This window comes from Pseudophryne corroboree, chromosome 7, assembly GCF_028390025.1.
Source record: "Pseudophryne corroboree isolate aPseCor3 chromosome 7, aPseCor3.hap2, whole genome shotgun sequence".
NCBI classification, from domain to species: domain Eukaryota; kingdom Metazoa; phylum Chordata; class Amphibia; order Anura; family Myobatrachidae; genus Pseudophryne; species Pseudophryne corroboree.
Window position 1 is genome coordinate 10,761,476 of NC_086450.1, and position 27,856 is coordinate 10,789,331.

A 27,856-nucleotide genomic window follows, 5' to 3' on the forward strand; every position below is an offset into this window, starting at 1 on the left:
AACATCTTCTGGCAGATATGGACATCGCACTTACTCTTGATGCCAGAGTGCAAATATCCCTCTGTGCATCTCGCATATATAGAAATACATCCTTTAAATGCTCTATAGTCAATAAAATACTGTCCCTGTCAAGGGTATCAATATTTTTAGTCAGGGAATCCGACCAAGCCACCCCAGCTCTGCACATCCAGGCTGAGGCGATCGCTGGTCGCAGTATAACACCAGTATGTGTGTATATACTTTTTATGATATTTTTCCAGCCTCCTCTATAGACGGTACCGCCACTTGTTCTGATAAGCGTGTGAGCGCCTTATCCACCCTAAGGGGTGTTTCCCAAAGCGCCCTAACTTCTGGCGGGAAAGGGTATACCGCCCATATTTTCTATCGGGGGGAACCCACGCATCATCACACACTTCATTTAATTTATCTGATTCAGGAAAAACTACGGTAGTTTTTTCACATCCCACATAATACCCTCTTTTGTGGTACTTGTAGTATCAGAAATATGTAACACCTCCTTCATTGCCCTTAACGTGTGGCCCTAATAAGGAATACGTTTGTTTATTCACCGTCGACACTGGATTCAGTGTCCCTGTCTGTGTCTGTGTCGACCGACTAAAGTAAACGGGCGTTTTAAAACCCCTGACGGTGTTTTTGAGACGTCTGGACCGGTACTAATTGTTTGTCGGCCGTCTCATGTCGTCAACCGACCTTGGCGCGTGTTGACATTATCACGTAATTCCCTAAATAAGCCATCCATTCCGGTGTCGACTCCCTAGAGAGTGACATCACCATTACAGGCAATTGCTCCGCCTCCTCACCAACATCGTCCTCATACATGTCGACACACACGTACCGACACACAGCACACACACAGGGAATGCTCTGATAGAGGACAGGACCTACTAGCCCTTTGGAGAGACAGAGGGAGAGTTTGCCAGCACACACCAAAAACGCTATAATTATATAGGGACAACCTTATATAAGTGTTTTCCCTTATAGCATCTTTTTTATATATTTCTAACGCCAAATTAGTGCCCCCCCTCTCTGTTTTAACCCTGTTTCTGTAGTGCAGTGCAGGGGAGAGCCTGGGAGCCTTCCCTCCAGCCTTTCTGTGAGGGAAAATGGCGCTGTGTGCTGAGGAGATAGGCCCCGCCCCTTTTTCGGCGGCCTCGTCTCCCGCTCTTAACGGATTCTGGCAGGGGTTAAATATCTCCATATAGCCCCCGGAGGCTATATGTGAGGTATTTTTAGCCAAAAAAGGTTTTCATTTGCCTCCCAGGGCGCCCCCCTCCCAGCGCCCTGCACCCTCAGTGACTGCCGTGTGAAGTGTGCTGAGAGGAAAATGGCGCACAGCTGCAGTGCTGTGCGCTACCTTAAGAAGACTGAGGAGTCTTCTGCCGCCGATTCTGGACCTCTTCTCGTTTCAGCATCTGCAAGGGGGCCGGCGGCGAGGCTCCGGTGACCATCCAGGCTGTACCTGTGATCGTCCCTCTGGAGCTAATGTCCAGTAGCCAAGAAGCCAATCCATCCTGCACGCAGGTGAGTTCACTTCTTCTCCCCTAAGTCCCTCGTTGCAGTGATCCTGTTGCCAGCAGGACTCACTGTAAAATAAAAAACCTAAGCTAAACTTTTCTAAGCAGCTCTTTAGGAGAGCCACCTAGATTGCACCCTTCTCGGCCAAGCACAAAAATCTAACTGAGGCTTGGAGGAGGGTCATAGGGGGAGGAGCCAGTGCACACCACCTGATCCTAAAGCTTTACTTTTTGTGCCCTGTCTCCTGCGGAGCCGCTATCCCCCATGGTCCTTTCAGGAACCCCAGCATCCACTAGGACGATAGAGAAATTTAGCTTTATCAATTGGCGGCTCGCCCTGTCCTTCACATATCTGCACTAGGTAATTTCAGCAGACATTATCCAGCAGCAAAGGGCGGGAGATCATATTCCTCGTAGTGCTGTTTGGATAAGCGTCTGCTTCTCTTAGTAAAGGGTGCTGAAGGAATCCGGGACCGGAGGTAAGAACAAAACAATAGTGTCTTTTTAAAACTGTTTATTTTTCTGTCTTGCGTACACACGCACGCACACATATATATCTGCATTTCCTTTTCATTGGTGTATTTTCATATGTCACTCTCCTGTTTGCCAGTTCTATAGTTGATAAACGTATGAATTGTGTCACGGTGGATCTTTGCTTTGCGTACACGTGTCTCTAACAAAAGACTGAGACTTGCGTACGCAATCCAAGGGCCGACGCACGCAGCGTATATTACGCAACGGAGCGTACGGGTACGCCCACGTAACTCAAATCACAAGTTTTTTTTTTCTCTCCTCTCAACGCGATAAGTAGCGCCACGCGGTAAATAACGCCAGGCGATAAATCGCGCAAATTTTTTTTTTTAATTCCAAATTTAAATTAATAGATCCTTCTCCTAATTTGTAACATATCTGGTCTAAAGAGAAATTTCTGCGCAGAAATAGAAATAGAAACAAAAGTGTACATGTGGTGAGTGAGTGTGTTGTATACAATTTTACAGGTTGAACCACAAGAAAAGTCGAGTACTCGTGAGGTACATGCGTGTAAGTGACGTACATGGTGGCTAGGGAGGCATCCCTGGTTAAATATACAATTTGAGCATTAGAGTGTAGCAGACCAGGAGGTCATACTGTAACAGACCAGGAGGTCATAGCAGACCAACAGGTTCAGGTACAGCAGACAAGGAAGTCCGCTATACAGTCCACAGGCACAACACCAAGAAAGGGTTGGTGCAACACCCATATAGGCCATATAAGCTCTGGCTGAAGGAATTCGCAGCCGAAATTTTCGATTCCACTGGTCGCTCAGTACATAAGATTAGTTGCTTGTGTACTAAACGATTGTACCGCACGTAATTGTGTGCATTAGTAAACCTGACCGGTACTATTTGTGTACGAAGGTCATAAACGCTATTTGTACATTCTAACGTGATTTGTGTAACTTTTTTTATTTTAAGGGAAGTTCGCTGCTCACTCAGGAACTATCCAGCAACCAATAGTTACTGGAAAGAGTAAGTGTTCTTCGGAGCACCCTCACAGGTTCCAGTAAATAGAGGTTCAGGTCGCAGGGGCCCTAGGTCGAGTACGCCAGCACCATATCGGTGTGATCAGGTCGTATTGGTCGGCGTGGGCGAGTGAGTGGGGTACTCGGTAAACCGCCACCGTCAGCCTATTTTGGACATTTGGTTTGCGTAAGGGTTGGTTAAATAAAGCAACACCTTCGAACTATGGGGGCCACTTGTTCAGGTAGGGGGCGATCAACCTCGGTTCGGGTTGATTCAGTGAACCGACCAATTGGGTCGGCAAGGTATGTAATGTGTGAGAAATACGGAAGTCACACAGAAGCTTTATGTGATGAATGGGAGAGAATGACAGTACATGACGGGGAGAAATTCCCAAGAGTAGGTAGCTTCAGCACAGAGGTGTTAACGAATTTAAGGAGAAGGATATGTCTCATTAAATCAACAAAGAGACGAATCAAACATTACGATTATTTGCAGTTGTGGCAGCAGGAAGGTGACATACAGAGAGGATTGGCTCAGGCGGCGGGATCTGGCTCAATCAGAAAACTGATAGCCACGGCCCCACCGCCACCATACATATCAGGAGAGAAATTGGTTGCGGAGAATGACGCACTACGGTGTAACACACAAACACTTAGCAACTGTATAAATGTTAAAGATAATGTTAACCAATTAACCAATGCAAGTATTAACCCGTGCAAGTTGTACCCTGTTTTGAACTTTCCTCAGGAGTGTGATCAAGAAGACGAATCGGCAACAATTTCAGCGCTCTCTCTAGCAGCCACCACAGCAGAGACCACAGTAGGCACAGCTCCACCCACGAGATTAGTAACAAAGGCCCCTAGCGGAGGGATAGGTGAGGTCGTGTCTACAGGTTGCCTTATTGACAGATGGGAAGGACCATACCAGGTCTTATTGACTAGCACTACAGCATTGAAGGTTGCTGAGAGAGAGACTTGGGTTCATTCATCCCACTGCAAGAAGGTTGCTGATCCAGAGAAGTCCCGTGATAAGGAACAGACGGTAGAGGTTGTATCACTGGAGTGTCTGTTTCAGGAGGACTGAGGCGGCACCTGAGCCGTGAAAATCTCAAGACCAAGAGCTGTTGTCGACTCCCCACTCCCTTTTATTGTTTTTCTCCACTTCCCATCCCCTCTCCCTAAAATTTCTTTTCCCCCCTTCTCATTCTTCTCCGTTTCCTCCTATAAGATGGACTTGCCCCAAGAGACTGTGATCCGGATTTTCCTGTTAACCATGATGTTGACCAGAGCAGTCTGTTCCGGCGAGAGTACCATGGAGGTCGAGAGAGGTTCTGGAATGGGTTCTGATGATAAAGATGGAGGCGTAGTTTTCCGAGAACAACATAATCAACAAGCAAAGGCGAGTATCAGAAAACGATCCGATAGCATTGACCATAGAAGGAATTGTGAAGGATTGTTAGCTGAAGAAAACTGTATCTGTAGGCTCTGTAACAATGTCATTGAGGATGGGTGCATTAAGAAATGCCAATCCAGTTTTAATATCCATATGGACCGGCATCCATTGAGTGACTATCACTCCTTAGTGGGTAATGTGTTAAACAAAACAGATTGTTGGGTATGCTCTCAAGTACCTCAGGGTCATAGCAAATCAGGGCTAGTACCATTTCCTTTAACGATAGAGGAGGTACTTGAGTTAAATGGTGTGAGACCGGTGGACCGGAGGTTTAATATCTCCAGCCCTCCTAGTTTGAAGCTCCACCAATACCATGTGGATAGGTCCCTATTATGTTTCAACATCTCCAATCCCCGAAAGCCGGGAAATTGGGAAGTGTCATGGAGTAACCACACCATGACCTTTACGCATAGAGCAGATAGAATGCCTACAGATACAGAGCTTGTACGCCACATAGCCAGTAGAGGAAAATCTTTCCGGTATAGGTATACCTTAGGAAATAGGATTACTAAAGTTGGAGAGGTATCACCAGGATACTGTGCACATATCGTACAACCTGATACGTGTACTAAGCAGATGGAAGAATTAGGGTTAGGAGATTTCACATGGAAGGTGTGTAATATGGTTATGTCCTACTCCGTCCCATATGTTCTCCCCGATGATGCATATTTCATATGCGGGAGAAAGGCGTACAAGTGGCTTGCCCCAAACTCTGAAGGATTGTGTTATATTGGAAAAGTACTGCCTGAAGTAATGACTGTATCACATGACAAAATGAAAGACATACACCGTGGTGCCCAAGCTCCTTATACTCACACCCATTACGAGCACGTTGTTAAAAGGCACCTGATAGAGAAGACAGAGCATCCGGCCTCTGATCTGATAAGTGAATCCACCGGGATTCAATTCTTAATCGTGTTAGATTTCACCCGCACCGCTAGAGGAGTGCTGAATTATAAATACATATCGGCGCTCGCAAATTTGTTAGATAATATCACTGAAATGTATGATGACACGTTTAGGTATACTGGAAGAGAACTTCAGGCTTACAAAACAGAACTGGTACAGCATAGAATGGTTCTCAATTACCTCACAGCAGTGACAGGCGGATATTGTGTCACACTGGCAACACAATACGGCGTGAAATGTTGCACATATATTACGAATAGCACCGAGGATCCGGTCGAGGTCATAGACCAAAAGATGGACGATATTCTCCAATTGAAGTGGGAATTTCGCAGGAGACACAATCTCACTCTTGCTGCTGTAGGTAATGAGCTGACTGGTTGGGTGTCATGGTTGAACCCGCGAAATTGGTTTTCTGGCTTAGGAGACTGGGCTCAAGGAGTCATAATGGATGTTGGGAAGTTTCTCCTATGTATCTTAGGTGTTGTCATATCGATTGGATTGATATTTAGATGCGGTCAGGCTTTAATGAAGTGCAATCATCGTACTAGGGTAATGAGTTTAAGGAGTGAGGAAACTGTAATTAACCTGGACTTGATTTATGACCCAAATGTAGAAACAATGATGTGATGAAAATGCGATTTCTACGGTCCGTTTCTTTCACCTGTTTTTCTCCAAGATAAAAAGACCCCCTTGGACGAGGAAGTTGACAAGACACTATACAGACAACAGATTGACCAAAGAAGAAGTTTTGACCACTTTAGATACGGACATTTGATGAACTTTGCCATGGATCCCCAGTTTCCCTAGAATTCTTAAACTCACGCTAGCCCAACATTTTTGTAAATCTATTGGCATTGACAAAGCTTTTTGCTCGCACCTAATGGGCAAAACAGCGCAAAGAAGACGACTTTCAACTGATACCGAACAAAACTTCAACCGACAGATGTACATTAACCTGACATAGAATACCACCGCATTTTACCGTAATTATGTCTTTTCTTCATTTCTACAACCCTCAGGTAATGACACACATAGTCGATAGGGAATACAGGCACAGATATCAGCAATCACATATCTCCCCCATTCATGTATCATCAACTAAAATGTGCTCCCCCATTTTGTTGCAACCAAAAGCCGAAAAGAGCTTGGTAAAGTTTGACAGCCCATCCACAAACCCTTAATACGGGATAAGAAGGAATTCAAATGTATACTTCGCAATACCTCGAAGCTTGATTTACAACACGTACGGCACGATGATACATGACCCCTCAAACATGGATTCATACACACATGCTTCTGCTATCTCACTAGGTCATACCCTCTTCCCACCTACTCCTCTCTCCTCCCTTACCCAACCATGGAAATGAATTAACCCCTGACATATAGTTTTCTCCTTTTGAAATGTTTTAGAAGGTGGCAGTTATTATTGACTGCCAAAGGGTGGACTGTCAAAGTCAGAAAAATATCTCTACACACACTGCCATATTTGCACCTCATACTGGTCCGTGCTGCGCATGCGTACGCTCTCCCGTACGTGCGCATACTCACAGTCGCGGGCACCCGCAGGCGCATGGTATGCGTATTTACGGTAGAGTTTATGCGATCGTAGCGTGCGACTCAATCATTACATATTTTCACTATATAATGTATTTTGTAGATCATGGTCCCTTTGATAGATTCTGAAAGTTTGGTTAATATAGAATGTTCATGAACAGAGAAATCCCTCTTTGTTTGATACGAAGGGTCAGACAGGAGTAATACAGTGGTGTTTAGTATCCATCGGAAGAATATTTAATTAGAAATATTCCGGTGTTGGTTTGAAGCAGATCAATCGCTCGTGCGAATAGTTATGGACATAAGAAGTTTATGAACATTTACTTTATTTGCACTTTATTACCCATGCGGCGGGAAACCCAGTTTCCCTCCCACCTGAGCAGTTGGAAATAGTCACAGCCCACCTGTATGAATCAACCTATGACCTTTTGTTATAATGCGAAGCCGAATTCCTGTGTCCAATGAACAATGAGATTGTAGGGACCATTGAATTGTATTGTGTGTGGGGCATAAATAGGCAGGCCGACCATATCCAGTTCACTCTCTTCAACGGTTCTCATTGCTGATAATCGGGAGCTGGATATCGAGGCGCATGCGATCGTTTCCCCTTGTGCGTAAGTGTTTCTCCGCAACTATATTGATCTTCTTGTTATTGTGGGCCAATCTCTCTCAATCTCTCTCTCTCTCTCTCTCCTTCTCTTTCTCACTCATTTTTCCCTTAAATTGTATTGTATTGTATTTCTTGTGTAGTTATCTGGTTAGGTAGTCTATGTTATATTGTAGTGTATGACTTGTATTGTGTTTAACTCTTTTGCAAGTATAGCATTCATAATATATATTTTAGGCGTTGGACCCTGAGCACGGTATCTGTGTGTTTCTTATAGTATTAAGTATTCTCAGAGCGTCGGTGACGCTCAAACAGCTTTTAAGGTAATAAGGTTATACTGTGTTGCATTTACTCTCTAACATTACACTAAGGTTTTACTGCACAATACACTGTTTATGGTTTAGATACAAAGGTTTAATATAGTGAGCGTCAGCTCCGCTGGTGATCTCCTCGTGGTCCCGAGCGTTCGCTACGTTATAGCGAATCATTACTTTAGTTAACAGCCAATAACGTGCTTGCCTGTGATCTCTTGGCCGTGAGTAAACGTGACGCTTGAGCGTCTCGATCACGGCAAAGCGATTGTTACGCAACTAGCGTACCCTTACGGTACTTCATACGTAAATAGCGTACAGTGTTCTAAGACCTCATAAAGGGTATTATATACGATAAATATTTAGCTTTATCAACACATACAGTATGATACTGCGGAACCCTATAAATACAAGTTACTTAAAATAATGTTAAAACAAAAACCATAATAAAAACGCAGCCAGAAAAAGTAGATAAACTACCCAATCCTGATGTCACTTAAAGAAACTTCCTTACTGTTGGCTTAAGGCAGTGACGGGGAACCACTGGAACACCAGCTGTTGTTGAACTACACATCCCAGCATGCCCTGCTACAGTTTTAGCATGGTCAAATAGCAAAACTGTAGCAGGGCATGCTGGGATGTGTAGTTCAACAGCTGGAGTGCCAGAAGATCCTCCTCACTGGCTTAAGGTGATAGATTAGGAGGAGCGTCTCCTGGCGGGGAGTCATACTGAAAGTATCCAGTTCATTGGATGAAGAGAAAATAAAACAATCTTGGATTTACCAGGCCCAGGAGTATGTTCTTACTTCAATCTAGTATACAGTCAAGTAGTTGCATGCACACATCTGCCTTAAAGATAGTATCTCAACATATAGTAATATGCAATGTTTTTGTTCAGACATATTTCTGAAACGCTGAGCATACAGTATTGTAAGAGCTCCAAAAATCACAGTTTCAATAATATGGACATAAGTTAAAAAATAAGATTTTACTCACCGGTAAATCTATTTCTCGTAGTCCGTAGTGGATGCTGGGTACTCCGTAAGGACCATGGGGAATAGACGGGCTCCGCAGGAGACTGGGCACTCTAAAGAAAAGATTAGGTACTATATCTGGTGTGCACTGGCTCCTCCCTCTATGCCCCTCCTCCAGACCTCAGTTAGGGAAACTGTGCCCGGAAGAGCTGACAATACTAGGAAAGGATTTGGAATCCAGGGTAAGACTCATACCAGCCACACCAATCACACCGTACAACTTGTGATAATTATACCCAGTTAACAGAATGAACAACAACTGAGCCTCATTAAACTGATGGCTCAGAACAAAAAAAACCTATAGTTAAGCAATAACTATACACAAGTATTGCAGAATTCCGCACTTGGGACGGGCTCCCAGTATCCACTACGGACTACGAGAAATAGATTTACCGGTGAGTAAAATCTTATTTTCTCTGACGTCCTAGTGGATGCTGGGTACTCCGTAAGGACCATGGGGATTATACCAAAGCTCCCAAACGGGCGGGAGAGTGCGGATGACTGCAGCACCGAATGAGCAAACTCAAGGTCCTCCTCAGCCAGGGTATCAAACTTGTAGAATTTTGCAAATGTGTTTGACCCCGACCAGGTAGCAGCTCGGCAAAGTTGTAAAGCCGAGACCCCTCGGGCAGCCGCCCAAGAAGAGCCCACCTTCCTCGTGGAATGGGCTTTGACTGATTTAGGATGCGGCAGTCCAGCCGCAGAATGTGCAAGTTGAATCGTGCAACAGATCCAGCGAGCAATAGTCTGCTTTGAAGCAGGAGCACCCAGCTTGTTGGGTGCATGCAGGATAAACAGCGAGTCAGTTTTTCTGACTCTAGCCGTCCTGGAAACATAGATTTTCAGGGCCCGGACTACATCCAGCAACTTGGAAGCCTCCAAGTCCCGAGTAGCTGCAGGCACCACAATAGGTTGGTTCAAATGGAAAGCAGATACCACTTAGGGAGAAATTGGGGATGAGTCCTCAATTCTGCCCTGTCCATATGGAAGATCAGATAAGGGCTTTTGCATGACAAAGCCGCCAATTCTGACACACGCCTAGCCGAAGCCAAGGCCAAAAGCATGACTACTTTCCACGTGAGATATTTCAACTCCACGGTCTGAAGTGGCTCAAACCAATGTGATTTTAGGAAATCCAACACAACGTTGAGATCCCAAGGTGCCACTGGGGGCACAAAAGGGGGCTGAATATGCAGCACTCCCTTAACAAACGTCTGAACTTCAGGCAGTGAAGCCAGTTCTTTTTGAAAGAAAATAGACAGGGCCGAAATCTGGACTTTAATGGATCCCAATTTTAGGCCCATAGTCACTCCTGACTGTAGGAAGTGCAGAAAACGACCCAGCTGAAATTCTTCTGTTGGGGCCTTCATAGCCTCACACCAAGCAACATATTTTCGCCATATGCGGTGATGTTTTGCTGTCACATCCTTCCTAGCTTTTATCAGCGTAGGAATGACTTCAACCGGAATGCCCTTTTCCATCAGGATCCGGCGTTCAACCGCCATGCCGTCAAACGCAGCCGCGGTAAGTCTTGGAACAGACAGGGCCCCTGCTGTAGCAGGTCCTGTCTGAGAGGCAGAGGCCAAGGGTCCTCTGAGATCATTTCTTGTAGTTCCGGGTACCAAGTCCTTCTTGGCCAATCCGGAACGATGAGTATAGTTCTTACTCCTCTCTTTCTTATTATCCTCAGTACCTTTGGTATGAGAGGAAGAGGAGGGAACACATAAACCGACTGGTACACCCACGGTGTCACTAGAGCGTCCACAGCTATCGCCTGAGGGTCCCTTGACCTGGCGCAATATCTTTTTAGCTTTCTGTTGAGGCGGGACGCCATCATGTCCACCTGTGGCCTTTCCCAACGATTTACAATCAGCTGGAAGACTTCTGGATGAAGTCCCCACTCTCCCGGGTGGAGGTCGTGCCTGCTGAGGAAGTCTGCTTCCCAGTTGTCCACTCCCGGAATGAACACTGCTGACAGTGCTATCACGTGATTTTCCGCCCATCGGAGAATACTTGTGGCTTCTGCCATCGCCATCCTGCTTCTTGTGCCGCCCTGTCGGTTTACATGGGCGACCGCCGTGATGTTGTCTGACTGAATCAGCACCGGCTGGTTTTAAAGCAGGGGTTTTGCCTGACTTAGGGCATTGTAAATGGCCCTTAGTTCCAGAATGTTTATGTGTAGGGAAGCTTCCTGACTCGACCATTGTCCTTGGAAGTTTCTTCCCTGAGTGACTGCCCCCCAACCTCGGAGGCTTGCATCCGTGGTCACCAGAACCCAGTCCTGTATGCCGAATCTGCGGCCCTCGAGTAGATGAGCACTCTGCAGCCACCACAGCAGAGACACCCTGGCCCTCGGGGACAGGGTGATCAGCCAATGCATCTGAAGATGCGATCCGGACCACTTGTCTAACAGATCCCACTGAAAGATCCGTGCATGGAACCTGCCGAATGGAATTGCCTCGTAAGAAGCTACCATCTTTCCCAGGACTCGCGTGCAGTGATGCACCGACACCTGTTTTGGTTTTAGGAGGTCTCTGACTAGAGATGACAACTCCTTGGCCTTCTCCTCCGGGAGAAACACCTTCTTCTGTTCTGTGTCCAGAATCATACCCAGGAACAGCAGACGCGTCGTAGGAACCAGCTGCGACTTTGGGATATTCAGAATCCAGCCGTGCTGTTGTAGCACTTCCTGAGATAGTGCTACTCCGACCAACAACTGCTCCATGGACCTCGCCTTTATAAGGAGATCGTCCAAGTACGGGATAATTATTACTCCCTTCTTTCGATGGAGTATCATCATTTCAGCCATTACCTTGGTAAATACCCTCGGTGCCGTGGACAGACCAAACGGCAACGTCTGGAATTGGTAATGGCAGTCCTGTACCACAAAACGGAGGTACTACTGGTGAGGTGGGTAAATGGGGACATGTAGGTAAGCATCCTTGATGTCCAGTGATACCATATAATCCCCCTCTTCCAGGCTTGCAATAACCGCCCTGAGCGATTCCATTTTGAACTTGAACTGTCTTATATAAGTGTTCAAGGATTTCAAATTTAGAATGGGTCTCACCGAACCGTCTGGTTTCGGTACCACAAACAATGTGGAATAGTAACCCCGTCCCTGTTGAAGGAGGGGAACTTTGATTATCACCTGCTGGAGGTACAGCTTGTGAATTGCCGCCAGTACTACCTCCCTGTCCTGGGGAGTAGCTGGCAAGGCTGATTTGAGGTAACGGCGAGGGGGAGACGTCTCGAATTCCAGCTTGTATCCCTGAGATACCACTTGTAGAACCCAGAGATCCACCTGTGAGCAAACCCACTGGTCGCTGAAGTTCTGGAGACGGGCCCCCACCGCACCTGGCTCCACCTGTGGAGCCCCAGCGTCATGCGGTGGATTTAGTGGAAGCAGGGGAGGATTTTTGTTCCTGGGAACTGGCTGTCTGATGCAGCTTCTTTCCTCTTCCCCTGCCTCTGGGCAGAAAGGATGCGCCTCTGACACGCTTGCCTTTCTGAGGCCGAAAGTACTGTACTTGATAATACGGTGCTTTCTTAGGCTGTGAGGGAACGTGAGGTAAAAAAGTCGACTTCCCAGCTGTCGCTGTGGATACAAGGTCCGAAAGACCGTCCCCAAACAATTCCTCACCCTTATAAGGCAAAACCTCCATGTGCCTTTTAGAGTCGGCATCACCTGTCCACTGCCGAGTCCATAATACTCTCCTGGCAGAAATGGACATCGCATTTATTCTGGATGCCAGTCGGCATATGTCCCTCTGTGCATCCCTCATATATAGGACTACATCCTTAATATGCTCTATATTTAGCAAAATAGTATCCCTGTCGAGGGTATCAATGTTGTCTGACAGGGTATCAGACCATACAGCTGCAGCACTACACATCCATGCCGAAGCAATTGCAGGTCTCAGTATAGTACCCGAGTGTGTATATACAGACTTCAGGATAGCCTCCTGCTTTCTATCTGCAGGCTCCTTTAAGGCGGCCGTATCCTGAGAGGGCAGTGCCACCTTTTTAGATGAACGTGTGAGCGCCTTGTCCACCCTAGGGGATGTTTCCCAACGTAACCTATCTGTTGGCGGGAAAGGATACGCCGCCAGTAACCTCTTAGAAATCACCAGTTTCTTATCAGGGGAACACCACGCCTCTTCACACAGTTCATTCAACTCGTCAGATGGGGGAAAAGTCACTGGCTGCTTTTTCTCCCCAAACATAATACCCTTTTTTGTGGTAACCGGGTTTATGTCAGCAATGTGTAAAACATCTTTCATAGCCGTAATCATACATCGGATGGCCCTTGTGGACTGTACATTTATCTCCTCCTCGTCGACACTGGAGTCAGACTCCATGTCGACATCTGTGTCTGCCATCTGAGTCAGCGGGCGTTTTTGAGCCCCTGATGGCCTCTGAGACGCCTGGGCAGGTGCGGACTGAGCTGCCGACTGTCCCATGGCTGTCACGTCGTCAAACCTTTTATGTAAGGAGTTGACACTGTCGGTTAAAACCTTCCACATATCCATCCACTCCGGTGTCGGGGCGACATCACACTTATCGGCTCCTGCTCCGCCTCCACGTAACCCTCCTCCTCAAACATGTCGACACAGCCGTACCGACACACCGCACACACACAGGGAATGCTCTGAGGACAGGACCCCACAAAGTCCTTTGGGGAGACAGAGAGAGAGTATGCCAGCACACACCACAGCGCTATATAATCAGGGATGTACACTAACACAAAGTGATTTTTCCCTATAGCTGCTTTACATATACAATTTGCGCCTAAATTTAGTGCCCCCCCTCTCTTTTTTACCCTTTGAGCCTGGAAACTGCAGGGGAGAGCCTGGGGAGGACCCCCCCCCCCCCCCAGCGCCCTGCACCCATCAGTGACCGGAGTGTGTGGTGTGCATAGGGAGCAATGGCGCACAGCTGCAGTGCTGTGCGCTACCTTAATGAAGACCGAAGTCTTCAGCCGCCGATTTTCAGGATGTTCTTCTTGCTTCTGGCTCTGCAAGGGGGTTGGCGGCGCGGCTCCGGGACCGGACGATCGTGGACGGGCCCAGTGTTCGATCCCTCTGGAGCGAATGGTGTCCAGTAGCCTTGGAAGCCCAAGCTAGCTGCAAGCAGGTAGGTTCGCTTCTCTCCCCTCAGTCCCTCGTAGCAGTGAGTCTGTTGCCAGCAGATCTCACTGAAAATAAAAAACCTAACAAATACTTTCTTTACTAGAAGCTCAGGAGAGCCCCTAGTGTGCAACCAGCTCGGGCCGGGCACAGAGTCTAACTGAGGTCTGGAGGAGGGGCATAGAGGGAGGAGCCAGTGCACACCAGATATAGTACCTAATCTTTTCTTTAGAGTGCCCAGTCTCCTGCGGAGCCCGTCTATTTCCCATGGTCCTTACGGAGTACCCAGCATCCACTAGGATGTCAGAGAAATGAGGATTTAGGCTTAAAGAGATTCTGGCACCCTGGGAATTAGTGCTTACCTGTACGAGGGCCGTCGCGACAAGATTTCCCTGCGTTTCTGTGAGTCTGTAACACTGTCCACTGATTCTTGTGAATCTTCGCTCTCTGCAATGGTGGAAATCTGATTAAAAAAAAAAAAAAAAAAGCAGCAGATTAAAATTTTGGAGAATGATCGATGCTTCTATATGCAGCCATCCACGACATAAGTACATACAAAAGGAGTTGCAAAGTTCACAAGAACAGAAAGGATGGACTTAGCTTTTAAAAGGTGGCAATTGCCTTTCAGAGACCAGAAATCAAATATGTTTTCATGGGATACAGTCATTAGGTCAACATACATTAGGTCGACAGTCATTAGGTCAATCACTATTGGTCGACATGCGTTTTTCACTTTTTTATACTTTACGATCCACGTGGACTACCATTGGGAATAGTAACCTAAAGCATGGTGAGTGAAGCAAACCACACGAGGGGACACGATGCACTAAGTGGGGTTCCCCGTCACTTTACGAAGAAAACGACACCAAAAAAAGTTTAAAAAACTCGGGTCGACTTTTTCCCATGTCGACCAATAGTGGTCGACCTAATGACCCATACCGGTTTTCATCAGGTCAACTGTGTCAGTTATCTTTACAAAGGGAAGTCTTGCATCCTGCTTTCAGTATTGTACCATTGTCGCTAGTGGGATATAGTAGTGTGTGATGAATAAACGTATTGCACAAAAAAAGAAGAAAAGGAAATGCACAAACTTTTCACCATTGTGCATCACTGTACAACACAAGCAATTTTATATTACAAACTATTGTGAGGACAACACTCATTACTTAAATGAGTGTGTGTGTGACACACACACACACACACATCATCGAATACATTATTTTAGATGATTGCTAGAAAATGTAGCACTCACATTAAGTCCAATATTTACCCTGACCGAGACCATTTGTTTAATAGGTGTTCATTGTATTCTGAAATCAAACTGTGTAGTCAGCGTGCCAGGAAATCAGCAGCTTTCCACTAAATGAGAATATTCCGCCCTACGCTGATCAAGACACAGAAGAAAGATGAAATAAATGACTCACTTGCACGGTCTGCACTTGTGGGGACTGTATGACAGATGGCTGTGCAGCTTGGATAACCCCATGTACTTGAACGGTCTGTCCATTGGGAAGCTGGACTAAGGTCACCGTGGGGGCCGAGGAGGTGGCGTGTGCAGCTGCCATGGATACCTTATAATAGAGAGTGAAATTATGTGATTTTAGGTAATGTCATCACAGAGAGCACCACCCAACACACAAAAGTTATACTGTAAATATAATAAATTGATGGTGCTGTTCATTAATGAATGAACGTTAACAGAAAATGAATGCGTCGGCAGGACTGAAATGAACAATTTATTCCAAGAAGAAATTCAGCGGTTGATGTAAACTGTGAGCAGACTCGTCTGACACTCAATACCTGTGCTAACGTTGTGATCTGCGGCTGGGTCTGCATGGTCATCTGTTGGACTTCTGTCTCCGTGACAGCCGCGTCGCCGCTCTGCTGCGTCTCTGCGCCAGATTCCATGGTCATTTAGTTACCTAAAAATAAATCCCCTTTATTCTTCAAAAGTTGATGAACATTACTATGTCATCACTATTAGGAGAATACAGATTATATCAACCCTGGACAAATTCCTCTAAGAGTCAGAGCTCAGAAAACTCTTAGGAAAAATCTGCAGTGCACAAGCATCGTGCTAACCGCTAAGACTCCCCATTAGGTAGAATATATTACACGTGAGATATACACACCCCAGCATCACACCCGCACTGTGATTACAGTACACAAGCAAGGCTCCCCCCCATCCCCGCTCCCCCTCCTTCACTCATGCAGATTAGCACAGGTCCCCAACTCAGCATGGGAGCCAAGACCCTCCTTCTCCCAATACAGACCCCTTTTCTCTCCTCCTTATAGCAGCAAGTATCTAACCTTACAGGAGGGCAGCCATGATTGTCCTCATCCCCCGGAACAGTGGTTTTCAAATCCAGTCCTCAAATACCCCTAACAGGTCACATTTCTGGATTTCTGTCTGTGGAAACAAGCAAGATAATTACGGTCTCAACAAAATATGTCAACTCACCTGTGCATTATTAAAGAAATCCAAAATATGACCTGACAGGTGTTCTTGAGGGCTCGAGTTGAAATCATTACCCCCAGAGTATAGCGTGCTCTTCATACACTAATATTGCGTGTGTGTGTGTGTGTGTGTGTGTGTGTGTGTGTGTGTGTGTGTGTGTGTGTGTATGTATGTATGTATGTATGTGTATGAATGTATATTCATGGACAGTGTCCAAATACATTTAATAATGTTAATAATGCTAGGCATACACAGAGATAGAATGTCTGGCAGAGACTTTGGGGGGAATTCAATTGCAATAGCCACTACTAGCTAGGATGGCGGTGGTTATGAAAAGGTACTCTGTGCAAAGGGAATCTAGACATGCAGTGAGGTAGCATATAGTTTGCCTCCATGGAGAGGACCTTTCTCTGCGGCGCTATGGGAGAGACGTCATGACTTCTCTCCCATAGATCAGAGTAGCGGCGCCGGCGGCGGAGTGCAGTGGTCGGGAAGCGGGAACGGGGCTTGTAAGTATTTTTTAACCAGGGGCACAGCTATTGGTGGGCACACTAAGGGGGGCACAACAGCTGCAGGGGGCACAGCTCTACAGGGTGCACAACTGACCACGCCCCTTTCCTAGGAAGCCATGCCCCCAATTTTTGTACGCGCGCCTAGGACGTGCCCTAAACCTGCTTCACTGTTGTGGAGAGAGGGGGGGGGGGGGGGCACCAAAGGAAACTTTCGCCCTGGGCGCCACAAGGTAAAGAACCGGCCCTGGCTAAAATGATAACACGCCACTACAGGAATGAAGCCTTTACTGTGCCTATGTGTCTAATCACCTCTCTAATCTCTAGCATTCACTTATATAGTGTCTAGTAACCACAACGTTCTTACATCAACACGTCCCCATATACAGTACTGAAGTCACAGCCTCCCCACTCCAGTAAAGGATTCCTCCCTTAGTGAATACCTAGACCCTGCAGGAAGACAGCAGTATTACACTACATCCACAGTCTGAGCAAGGTCTATTGCAGAGCTATGAATCCACGGATAACTTCAACCACAAAAGCCAGCGTGCAAACTGCGCTCACTTCTAGCAACCCGGAAAGTCTCCCTCCATCTGCTATATGTTCAGAACACCATTACTGATTATAATAGTGAGAATATCCCATGTAGTGGCTGCATTATTCTTACAGTGCACAACACAGACACTTACTGAAGCCACACAACTTCATAGATCTCAATATAGTGAATAGTCAGAATGTAGAAGGAATTGTGAAGACTTATAAGGGACATGACAAGAGGACATTTTGCTCATCACACATCTTGGCCTGGCTGACTAGATAACTGCCTCTTCTAGCCGTCCTATACCGCCATACTCCGCCGCATGGTCACAGCAATACATACACGAGTTTCCGGTCACACTAGTGCAGAAAGATTGTAAAGCACATGGTACACGACCATACACACCCAGATTACCTATCGCCATTCAGTCTGACATGTGGGAATTTGTCGTATCAGCGTTTGCGTGCGTGCAATTTCCTAGCTTTCACCAAGGCTCTCAGAAGGGTCTGTGAAATCTGTTCCAATCAAACCATTTTGAAGCAATACAGGTTAGTACATAACGTGGGATAGAACACCAAAAGGGCATCACAAAGTTATTAATGATTGCCTTTATCTAGAAAACAGACGGAGAAGAAACTATTTAATAGATATCTGGAAATCTACAATCCTACTAGCTGTGGCAATACACTGTCCTCATACACCAATAGGTTTAGAGCCATATGGCGTGAGATGCCTGGGGGGCGATTCAATTGTATTCTAGCACCCAACAATTGAATCCCCCCCCCCCCCCGCCATGACTCCTGTATTGTGTACTCTCATCAATTTAGCGATTTTATTTTGCTCAATCTTGCGTCTTAGTTCACACACAGTGTACTGGGTTTTGTGTTTTAGTTCCCACAGTGTACTAGGTTTTGTGTTTTAGATCACACACAGTGTACTAGGTTTTGTGTTTTAGATCACACACAGTGTACTAGGTTTTGTGTTTTAGTTCACACAGTGTACTAGGTTTTGTGTTTTAGATCACACACAGTGTACTAGGTTTTGTGTTTTAGTTCACACACAGTGTACTAGGTTTTGTGTTTTAGATCACACACAGTGTACTAGGTTTTGTGTTTTAGATCACACACAGTGTACTAGGTTTTGTGTTTTAGATCACACACACAGTGTACTAGGTTTTGTGTTTTAGATCACACACAGTGTACTAGGTTTTGTGTTTTAGATCACACACACAGTGTACTAGGTTTTGTGTTTTAGATCACACACACAGTGTACTAGGTTTTGTGTTTTAGATCACACACACAGTGTACTAGGTTTTGTGTTTTAGATCACACACACAGTGTACTAGGTTTCTGTTTTAGTTCACACACAGTGTACTAGGTTTTGTGTTTTAGATCACACACAGTGTACTAGGTTTTGTGTTTTAGATCTGTTATAAAGGAATTGGTATAAAATGGCAGATTAAGCATAATTATGCAGGCGAGGGTCACTCATATGGATCTGCCCTTTGTACTTTTTCCTTCATTGTGCTCTTTCCTCAATTTTGCGTCTGTTTGCAAATAGTATGCTAGGTACTTAGTATTAGTGTTTTGGTGCGGCGCTAAGTATCAAAGTCCGTGCATGATAGAGAGCAATTTGAGAATAGAACGGCAAAACCCATAAAGTCCTGCTTTGGGCATCCCAACTTCCGTTCGGATGCCTAAAGCGCCTTGATTCCTATTGGAGAAAGAGCGCTATATAAATAAAATTATTAATATCATCATCATCACCACTTTGCCGACATTTCTTCTCGCACCTCGGAAAGCTGGAAGAAATGTCATCCCCGCAGCTACTGGGCATCTAAACGGTGCAACAATTGAATTGCTCCATTTCGCACCCCCTAGTGGCAGCTACGGGGTAAAGCAATCCAATTCCCTCCATACATATTGTTACCTACCTAATGATGCAGGATATACTGTATCATTAGGTCGTTGAAGGATTGCAGTGTGTGTATGCACTAGAACGTTTGGTCTGGAGTACAATGGAAATTGGGACGATCATGGCATCATTTCAACATCTAAGTTATGTTAAGAAAACCAAAGTCATTTGTATTTGTTCAAAGGGAAATTCGTGTGATATTCTTATTTTCTTTAAAATTTACAAATTTTACAATATTTTTATAGGGACAAAAATAAGATTTTGAACCTACCGGTAAATCTTTTTCTCCTAATCCGTAGAGGATGCTGGGGACTCCGTAAGGACCATGGGGTATAGACGGGCTCCGCAGGAGACATGGGCACTACAAAAAAAACTTTTAGTATGGGTGTGCACTGGCTCATCCCTCTATGCCCCTCCTCCAGACCTCAGTTAGAGAACTGTGCCCAGAGGAGACTGACAGTACGAGGAAAGGATTTTGTTAATCTAAGGGCAAGATTCATACCAGCCCACACCAATCATACCATATAACCTGGAATATACGCAACCAGTTAACAGTATGAACAAAAAACAGTATCAGTCAAAGACCGATTCCAACTGTAACATAACCCTTATGTAAGCAACAACTATATACAAGTCTTGCAGATTTAGTCCGCACTGGGACGGGCGCCCAGCATCCTCTACGGACTAGGAGAAAAAGATTTACCGGTAGGTTCAAAATCTTATTTTCTCTTACGTCCTAGAGGATGCTGGGGACTCTGTAAGGACCATGGGGATTATACCAAAGCTCCCAAACGAGCGGGAGAGTGCGGATGACTCTGCAGCACCGATTGAGCAAACGATGTCCTCATCAGCCAGGGTATCAAACTTGTAGAATTATGCAAAAGTGTTTGAAACCGACCAAGTAGCTGCTTGGCAAAGCTGTAATGTCGAGACGCCTCGGGCAGCCTCCCAAGAAGAGCCCACCTTCCTAGTGGAATGGGCCTTTACCGAATTCGGTAACGGCAATCCAGCCGTATTAATGAACCTGCTGAATCGAGTTACAGATCCAGCGAGCAATAGTCCACTTAGAAGCAGGAGCGCCAACTTTGTTGGCCGCATACAGGATAAACAGAACCTCTGTTTTCCTAACCCTAGCCGTCCTGGCTACAGAAATTTTTTTAAGGCCCTGACTACATCCAGGTACTTGGAGTCCTCCAAGTCCCCCGTAGCCACAGGCACCCCAATAGGTTGGTTCATGTGAAAAGACGAAACCACCTTCGGTAGAAATTGAGGACGAGTCCTCCATTCCGCTCTATCCACCTGGAAAATCAGATAGGGGCACTCCCCTTACAAAAGTTTGGACTTCCAGGAGAGAAGCCAATTCCTTCTGGAAGAATATAGACAGGGCCGAAATCTGTACCTCAATGGAGCCTAACTTTAGGCCCATATCCACTCCTATCTGTTGAAAGTGGAGAAAATGGCCCAAGTGGAAACCTTCCGTAGGAGCATTCTTGGCTTCACACCAAGATACAAACTTTCTCCAGATATGGTGATAAAGTTTCACCGTCACTTCCTTCCTAGCCTTTATCAGAGTAGGGATGACTTCTTCCGGAATACCTTTCTCCGCTAGGATTCTGTGTTCAACCGCCATGCCGTCAAACGTAACCGCGGTAGGTCTTGGTACACGCAGGGCCCCTGCTGTCACAGGTCCTCTCCGAGAGGAAGAGGCCACGGATCTTCTGTGGGCATCCCCTTTATATCTGAATACCAGGCCCTTCGAGGCCAATCTGGAACAATGAGTATTGTCAGTACTCGTTTCAGTCTAATGATTCCCAATATTTTTTAGATGAAAGGAAGAGGAGGAAACACATAGACCGACTGAAACACCCATGGTGTTACCAGGGCGTCCACTGCCACTGCCTGAAGGTCCCTTGACCTGGCGCAATACCTCCAAAGCTTCTTGTTGAGGCGTGATGCCATCATGTCTATTTGAGGAAGCTCCCAACGACTTGTTATCTCTGCAAAAACTTCTTGATGAAGTCCCCACTCTCCTGGATGGAGATCGTGTCTGCAGAGGAAGACTGCTTCCCAGTTGTCCACTCCCGGAATGAATATCGCTGACAGATCGCTTACGTGATTTTCTGCCCACCGCAGAATCCTGGTGGCTTCCGCCATTGCCACTCTGCTCTTTGTACCGCCTTGGCGGTTTACATGAGCCACAGCTGTGATGTTGTCTGATTGAATCAGAACCGGTAGTTCGCGATGAAGATTCTCCGCTTGTCGTAGGCCTTTGTAACCGGCCCTTAATTCCAGTATGTATGTGTGTAGGCTAGCCTCCTGGCTTGACCACCGTCCCTGAAAATACCTACCTTGTGCGACTGCTCCCCATCCTCGGAGGCTCGCATCCGTGGTCATCAGGACCCAGTCCTGAATGCCGAACCTGCGACCTTCTAGAAGATGAGCACTCTGCAGTCGCCACAGAAGAGACACCCTGGCCCTGGGGGACAGGGTCATCTTCTGATGTATTGGAAGGTGAGACCCGGATCACTTGTTCAGAAGGTCCCACTGAAAAGTCCTCGCCTGAAACCTGCCGAAGGGGATGGCCTCGTAGGTTGCCACCATTTTCTCCAGTACTCGAGTGCATTGATGGACTGACACTCTTTTTTTATTTTTACAGGTCTCTGACCCTGTTCTGGAGTTCCTGGGCTTTTTCCATTGGGAGAAAAACCCTCTCCTGTTCTGTGTCCAGAATCATGCCTAAGAAAGACAGCCGAGTTGTTGAAACCAACTGTGACTTTGGTAGATTTAGAATCCAGCCATGTTGCTGCAGCACTCTCAGGGAGAGTGACACGCTTTTCTGCAACTGTTCCTTTGATCTCGCTTTTATCAGGAGATCGTCCAAGTACGGGATAATTGTGACTCCTTGCCTGCGCCGGAGAACCAACACTTCCGCCATTACCTTGGTGAAAACCCTTGGGGCCGTGGAAAGCCCAAACGGCAACATCTGAAATTGGAAATGACAGGCCTGTACAGCGAATCTCAGGTACGCTTGATGAGGAGGATAAAAGGGGACATGAAGGTATGCATCCTTTATGTCTAGTGACACCATAAAATCCCCCCCTTCCAGGCTGTAGATCACTGCCTTGATCGATTCCATCTTGAACTTGAACCCTTTTAAGTACAGGTTCAGGGATTTTAAGTTGAGAATGGGTCTGACTGAGCCATCCGCCTTCGGTTGCCCCAAATACGGTTGAATAGTACCCTTTTCCCTGCTGCATTAAGGGAACCCTGATAAACACTTGCTGAAGAATTGCAGCCCACACTATCTCCCTCTCTGGGGGATACTTTGGTAAAGCAGATTTGAAGAATCGGCGGGGAGGCCAGTCTTTGAATTCCAGCTTGTAACCATGGGACACAATTTCCATCGCCCAAGGACCCACATCCGACTGAACCCAGACGTGGCTGAAGAGTCTAAGACGTGCCCCCACCGGAGCGGACCCCCTCAGTGGAGCCCCAGCGTCATGCGGTGGATTTAGTAGAAGCCGGGGAGGATTTCTGTTCCTGGGAACTGGCCGTAGCAGGCATTCTTTTTCTCTCTACCCTTACCTCTGGCAAGGAAGGAAGAGCCGCGACCTCTTCTGGACTTATGCGACCGAGAGGACTGCATCTGATACTGTGGCGTTTTCTTTTGCTGTGGTGGAACATAAGGCAAAAAAGGTAGATTTACCCACGATAGCTGTTGAAACCAGGTCCGCGAGACCTTCCCCAATTAAAAGCTCACCCTTGTAAGGCAAAATTTCCATATGCCTCCTTGAGTCGGCATCACCCGTCCATTGGCGGGTCCACAGCATATATAAGACTGCGTCTTTGATGTGACCTAAGGTCAATTAAATGGTATCCCTATCTAGGGTATCAATATCAGCTGACAAGGTATCTGTCCAAGCTGCTACCGAGCTACAAACCCAAGCCGATGCTATTGCCGGTCCGAGCAAAGCCCCCGTATGTGTATAAATTGATTTTAAGGTAGTTTTCTGCCTGCGATCCGCAGGACCTTTTGGTGTCACCGTGTCCGGGGACGGTAGGGCCACCTTTTTGGACAAGCTTGTTAAGGCCTTGTCGACCGTGGGTGATGATTCCCACCGTAGCCTGTCCTTTGAGGGGAAAGGATACGCCATAATAATTCTTTTGGGAAACTGCAGTTTTTGGTCTGGAGTTTCCCCAGCTTTTTCAAATAATATGGGGGAAACGTTACCTCAGGTTTCTTTACCTTAAACCTGTGTACCCTCGTGTCAGGGACAGAGGAGTCATCTGTGATATGCAAAACATCTTTTATTGCAATAATCAAACAATGAATACTTTTTGCCACCCTTGGGTGTAACCTTGCATAATCATAGTCGACACTGGAGTCAGAATCCGTGTCGGTATCAGTGTCTACTATTTGGGACAGGGGACGTTTTTTAAACCCTGAAGGGCCCTGTGACACAGTCACATCCTTGGACTCTGCTTTGTCCAATCTCTTATGTAATGAATTTACATTTGCATTTAAAAACATTCCACATGTCCAATCAATCAGGTGTCGGCGTTGCCAACGGAGACACCACAAGCATCCGCTCTACCTCCTCCTTAGATGAGCCTTCCGCTTCAGACATGCCGACACACACGTACCGACACAACCCCACACACACAGGGATATTATTATGGAGACCGCTCCCCAATAAGGCCCTTTGGAGAGACAGAGAGAGAGTATGCCAGCACACACCCAGCGCCACTGACACCGGAAATAGACTTCCCAGATAAAACAGCGCTTTATATAAATATATATACATAATCACATTATATACACTCACTGCTGCTAATAAATGCCCCCCCCCCCCCCCTCTCTGTTTTGCCCTGTGTCTTCAGCAGGGGAAAGTTCGGGGAGCCAGCTCCATGCTGTGGAGAAAATGGCGCTTTCCGTGCTGAGGGACCAAGCTCCGCTCCCTCACCGGCGGGCTTCAGTCCCGCTCATTTTTACAATACTGGCGGGGGTTATGATATATAGTGCCTCTGTAGCCTATATATGCATGTCTGCCAGCCCTAGAGGTTTATTGCTGCCCAGGGCGCCCCCCCCTGCGCCCTGCACCCATCAGTGCCTTGTGTGTTGTGTGTGGGAGCAATGGCGCGCAGTGTTACCGCTGCGCGCTTACCTCAGTGAAGATCTGAAGTCTTCTGCCCCCTTGAAGTCTTCTTTTCTTCTTATACTCACCCGGCTTCTATCTTCCGGCTCTGCGAGGAGGACGGCAGCGCGGCTCTGGGACGAACTGCGGGGTGAGACCTGCGTTCCGACTCCCTCTGGAGCTAATGGTGTCCAGTAGCCTAAGAAGCAGAGCCTATCACTTAAGTAGGTATGCTTCTCTCTCCTCAGTCCCACGATGCAGGGAGCAGTGCTCCCTGAAAATAAAAAACCTAACAAAATTCTTTTTCAGAGAAACTCAGGAGAGCTCCCCTGTAATGCACCCTATCTCCTCTGGGCACAGGATCTAACTGAGGTCTGGAGGAGGGGCATAGAGGGAGGAGCCAGTGCACACCCATACTAAAAGTTCTTTGTAGTGCCCATGTCTCCTGCGGAGCCTGTCTATACCCCATGGTCCTTACGGAGTCCCCAGCATCCTCTAGGACGTAAGAGAAAAAACAAGTAAAAATAAAAAATAAGAATTTACTCACCGGTAATTCTATTTCTCATAGTCCGTAGTGGATGCTGGGGACTCCGTAAGGACCATGGGGATTAGCGGCTCCGCAGGAGACTGGGCACAACTATAAAGAAAGCTTTTAGACTACTGGTGTGCACTGGCTCCTCCCACTAAGACCCTCCTCCAGACCTCAGTTAGGATACTGTGCCCGGAAGAGCTGACACAATTAGGAAGGATTTTGAATCCCGGGTAAGACTCATACCAGCCACACCGTATAACTCGTGATACAATACCCAGTTAACAGCATGATAACAACTGAGCCTCTCAACAGATAGCTCAACAATAACCCTTTAGTTAAGCAATAACTATATACAAGTATTGCAGACAATCCGCACTTGGGATGGGCGCCCAGCATCCACTACGGACTATGAGAAATAGAATTACCGGTGAGTAAATTCTTATTTTCTCTAACGTCCTAAGTGGATGCTGGGGACTCCGTAAGGACCATGGGGATTATACCAAAGCTCCCAAACGGGCGGGAGAGTGCGGATGACACTGCAGCACCGAATGAGAGAACTCAAGGTCCTCCTCAGCCAGGGTATCAAATTTGTAGAATTTTGCAAACGTGTTTGCCCCTGACCAAGTTGCAGCTCGGCAAAGTTGAAGAGCCGAGACCCCTCGGGCAGCCGCCCAAGAAGAGCCCACTTTCCTCGTGGAATGGGCTTTTACTGATTTAGGATGCGGCAGTCCAGCCGCAGAATGTGCAAGCTGAATCGTACTACAGATCCAGCGAGCAATAGTCTGCTTTGAAGCAGGTGCACCCAACTTGTTGGGCGCATACAGGATAAAGAGCGAGTCAGTCTTTCTGACTCCAGCTGTCCTGGAAACATAAATTTTCAGGGCCCTGACTACATCCAACAACTTGGAAGCCTCCAAGTCATTTGTAGCCGCAGGCACCACGATAGGTTGGTTCAGATGAAAAGCTGATACCACTTTGGGGAGAAACTGGGGACGAGTCCTCAATTCTGCCCTATCCATATGGAATATCAGATAAGGGCTTTTACATGACAAAGCCGCCAATTCTGAAACACGCCTGGCCGAAGCCAAAGCCAATAACATGACCACTTTCCACGTGAGATATTTCAAATCCACGGTTTTCAGTGGCTCAAACCAATGTGACTTTAGGAAATCCAACACCACGTTGAGATCCCAAGGTGCCACTGGAGGCACAAAAGGGGGCTGAATATGTAGCACTCCCTTAACAAAAGTCTGAACTTCAGGTAGTGTAGCCAATTCTCTCTGGAAGAAAATCGATAGAGCAGAAATCTGGACCTTAATGGAACCCAATTTTAGGCCCATAGTCACCCCTGACTGTAGAAAGTGCAGGAACCGGCCCAGCTGAAATTCTTCCGTTGGGGCCTTCCTGGCCTCACACCACGCAACATATTTTCGCCATATGCGGTGATAATGGTTTGCGGTTACTTCTTTCCTAGCTTTAATCAGAGTAGGAATGACTTCCTCCGGAATGCCCTTTTCCTTCAGGATCCGGTGTTCAACCGCCATGCCGTCAAACGCAGCCGCGGTAAGTCTTGGAACAGACAGGGCCCCTGCTGCAGCAGGTCTTGTCTGAGCGGTAAAGGCCATGGGTCCTCTGACATCATTTCTTGAAGTTCCGGATACCACGCTCTTCTTGGCCAATCCGGAACAATGAGTATAGTTCTTACTCCTCTTCTCCTTATTATCCTCAGTACCTTTGGTATGAGAGGAAGAGGAGGGAACACATAAACCGATCGGTACACCCACGGTGTTACCAGAGCGTCCACAGCTATCGCCTGCGGGTCTCTCGACCTGGCGCAATATTTTTCTAGCTTTTTGTTTAGGCGGGACGCCATCATGTCCACCTGTGGTTTTTCCCACTGGTTTACAATCATTTGAAAAACTTCTGGATGAAGTCCCCACTCTCCCGGGTGGAGGTCGTGACTGCTGAGGAAGTCTGCTTCCCAGTTGTCCACTCCCGGAATGAACACTGCTGACAGTGCTAACACGTGATTTTCCGCCCATCGGAGAATCCTTGTGGCTTCTGCCATCGCCGTCCTGCTTCTCGTGCCGCCCTGTCGATTTACATGGGCGACCGCCGTGATGTTGTCTGACTGGATCAGTACCGGCTGGTTTTGAAGCAGGGGTTTTGCCTGACTTAGGGCATTGTAAATGGCCCTTAGTTCCAGAATATTTATGTGCAGGGAAGTCTCCTGACTTGACCATAGTCCTTGGAAGCTTCTTCCCTGTGTGACTGCTCCCCAGCCTCGAAGGCTGGCATCCGTGGTCACCAGGACCCAGTCCTGTATGCCGAATCTGCGGTCCTCCTGTAGATGAGCACTCTGCAGCCACCACAGCAGAGACACCCTTGTCCTTGGAGACAGGGTTATCAGACGATGCATCTGAAGATGCGATCCGGACCACTTGTCCAACAGGTCCCACTGAAAGGTTCTTGCATGAAACCTGCCGAATGGAATCGCTTCGTAGGAAGCTACCATTTTTCACAGGATCCGCGTGCAATGATGCACCGACACCTGTTTTGGTTTTAGGAGGCCTCTGACTAGAGATGACAGCTCCTTGGCCTTCTCCTCCGGGAGAAACACTTTTCTCTGTTCTGTGTCCAGAACCATCCCTAGGAACAGCAGGCGTGTCGTAGGGACCAGCTGTGACTTTAGAATGTTTAGAATCCAGCCGTGCTGTTGTAGCAATTCCCGAGATAG

At 46.9% G+C, this 27,856-nt stretch overlaps 1 protein-coding gene across 4 annotated transcripts in view; it reads right to left on the minus strand.

Annotated features, from left to right (window-relative positions):
- CREB1 (cAMP responsive element binding protein 1) overlaps window positions 1–27,856 on the minus strand; it is a 162,044-nt gene that overhangs the window by 71,712 nt on the left and 62,476 nt on the right. Inside the window, exons 2-5 of one of the 4 annotated variants that reach the window (XM_063932677.1) lie at window positions 16,344–16,443; window positions 15,834–15,955; window positions 15,458–15,604; window positions 14,396–14,496 (exon numbers count right to left, since the gene is read on the minus strand). In XM_063932677.1, the coding sequence (XP_063788747.1) occupies window positions 14,396–14,496; window positions 15,458–15,604; window positions 15,834–15,947 (362 nt within the window). In that variant the 5' untranslated portion in view covers window positions 15,948–15,955; window positions 16,344–16,443. The remainder of the gene's footprint in view (window positions 1–14,395; window positions 14,497–15,457; window positions 15,605–15,833; window positions 15,956–16,343; window positions 16,444–27,856) is intronic. The other 3 variants (XM_063932678.1, XM_063932680.1, XM_063932681.1) reach the window with 3 other exon arrangements.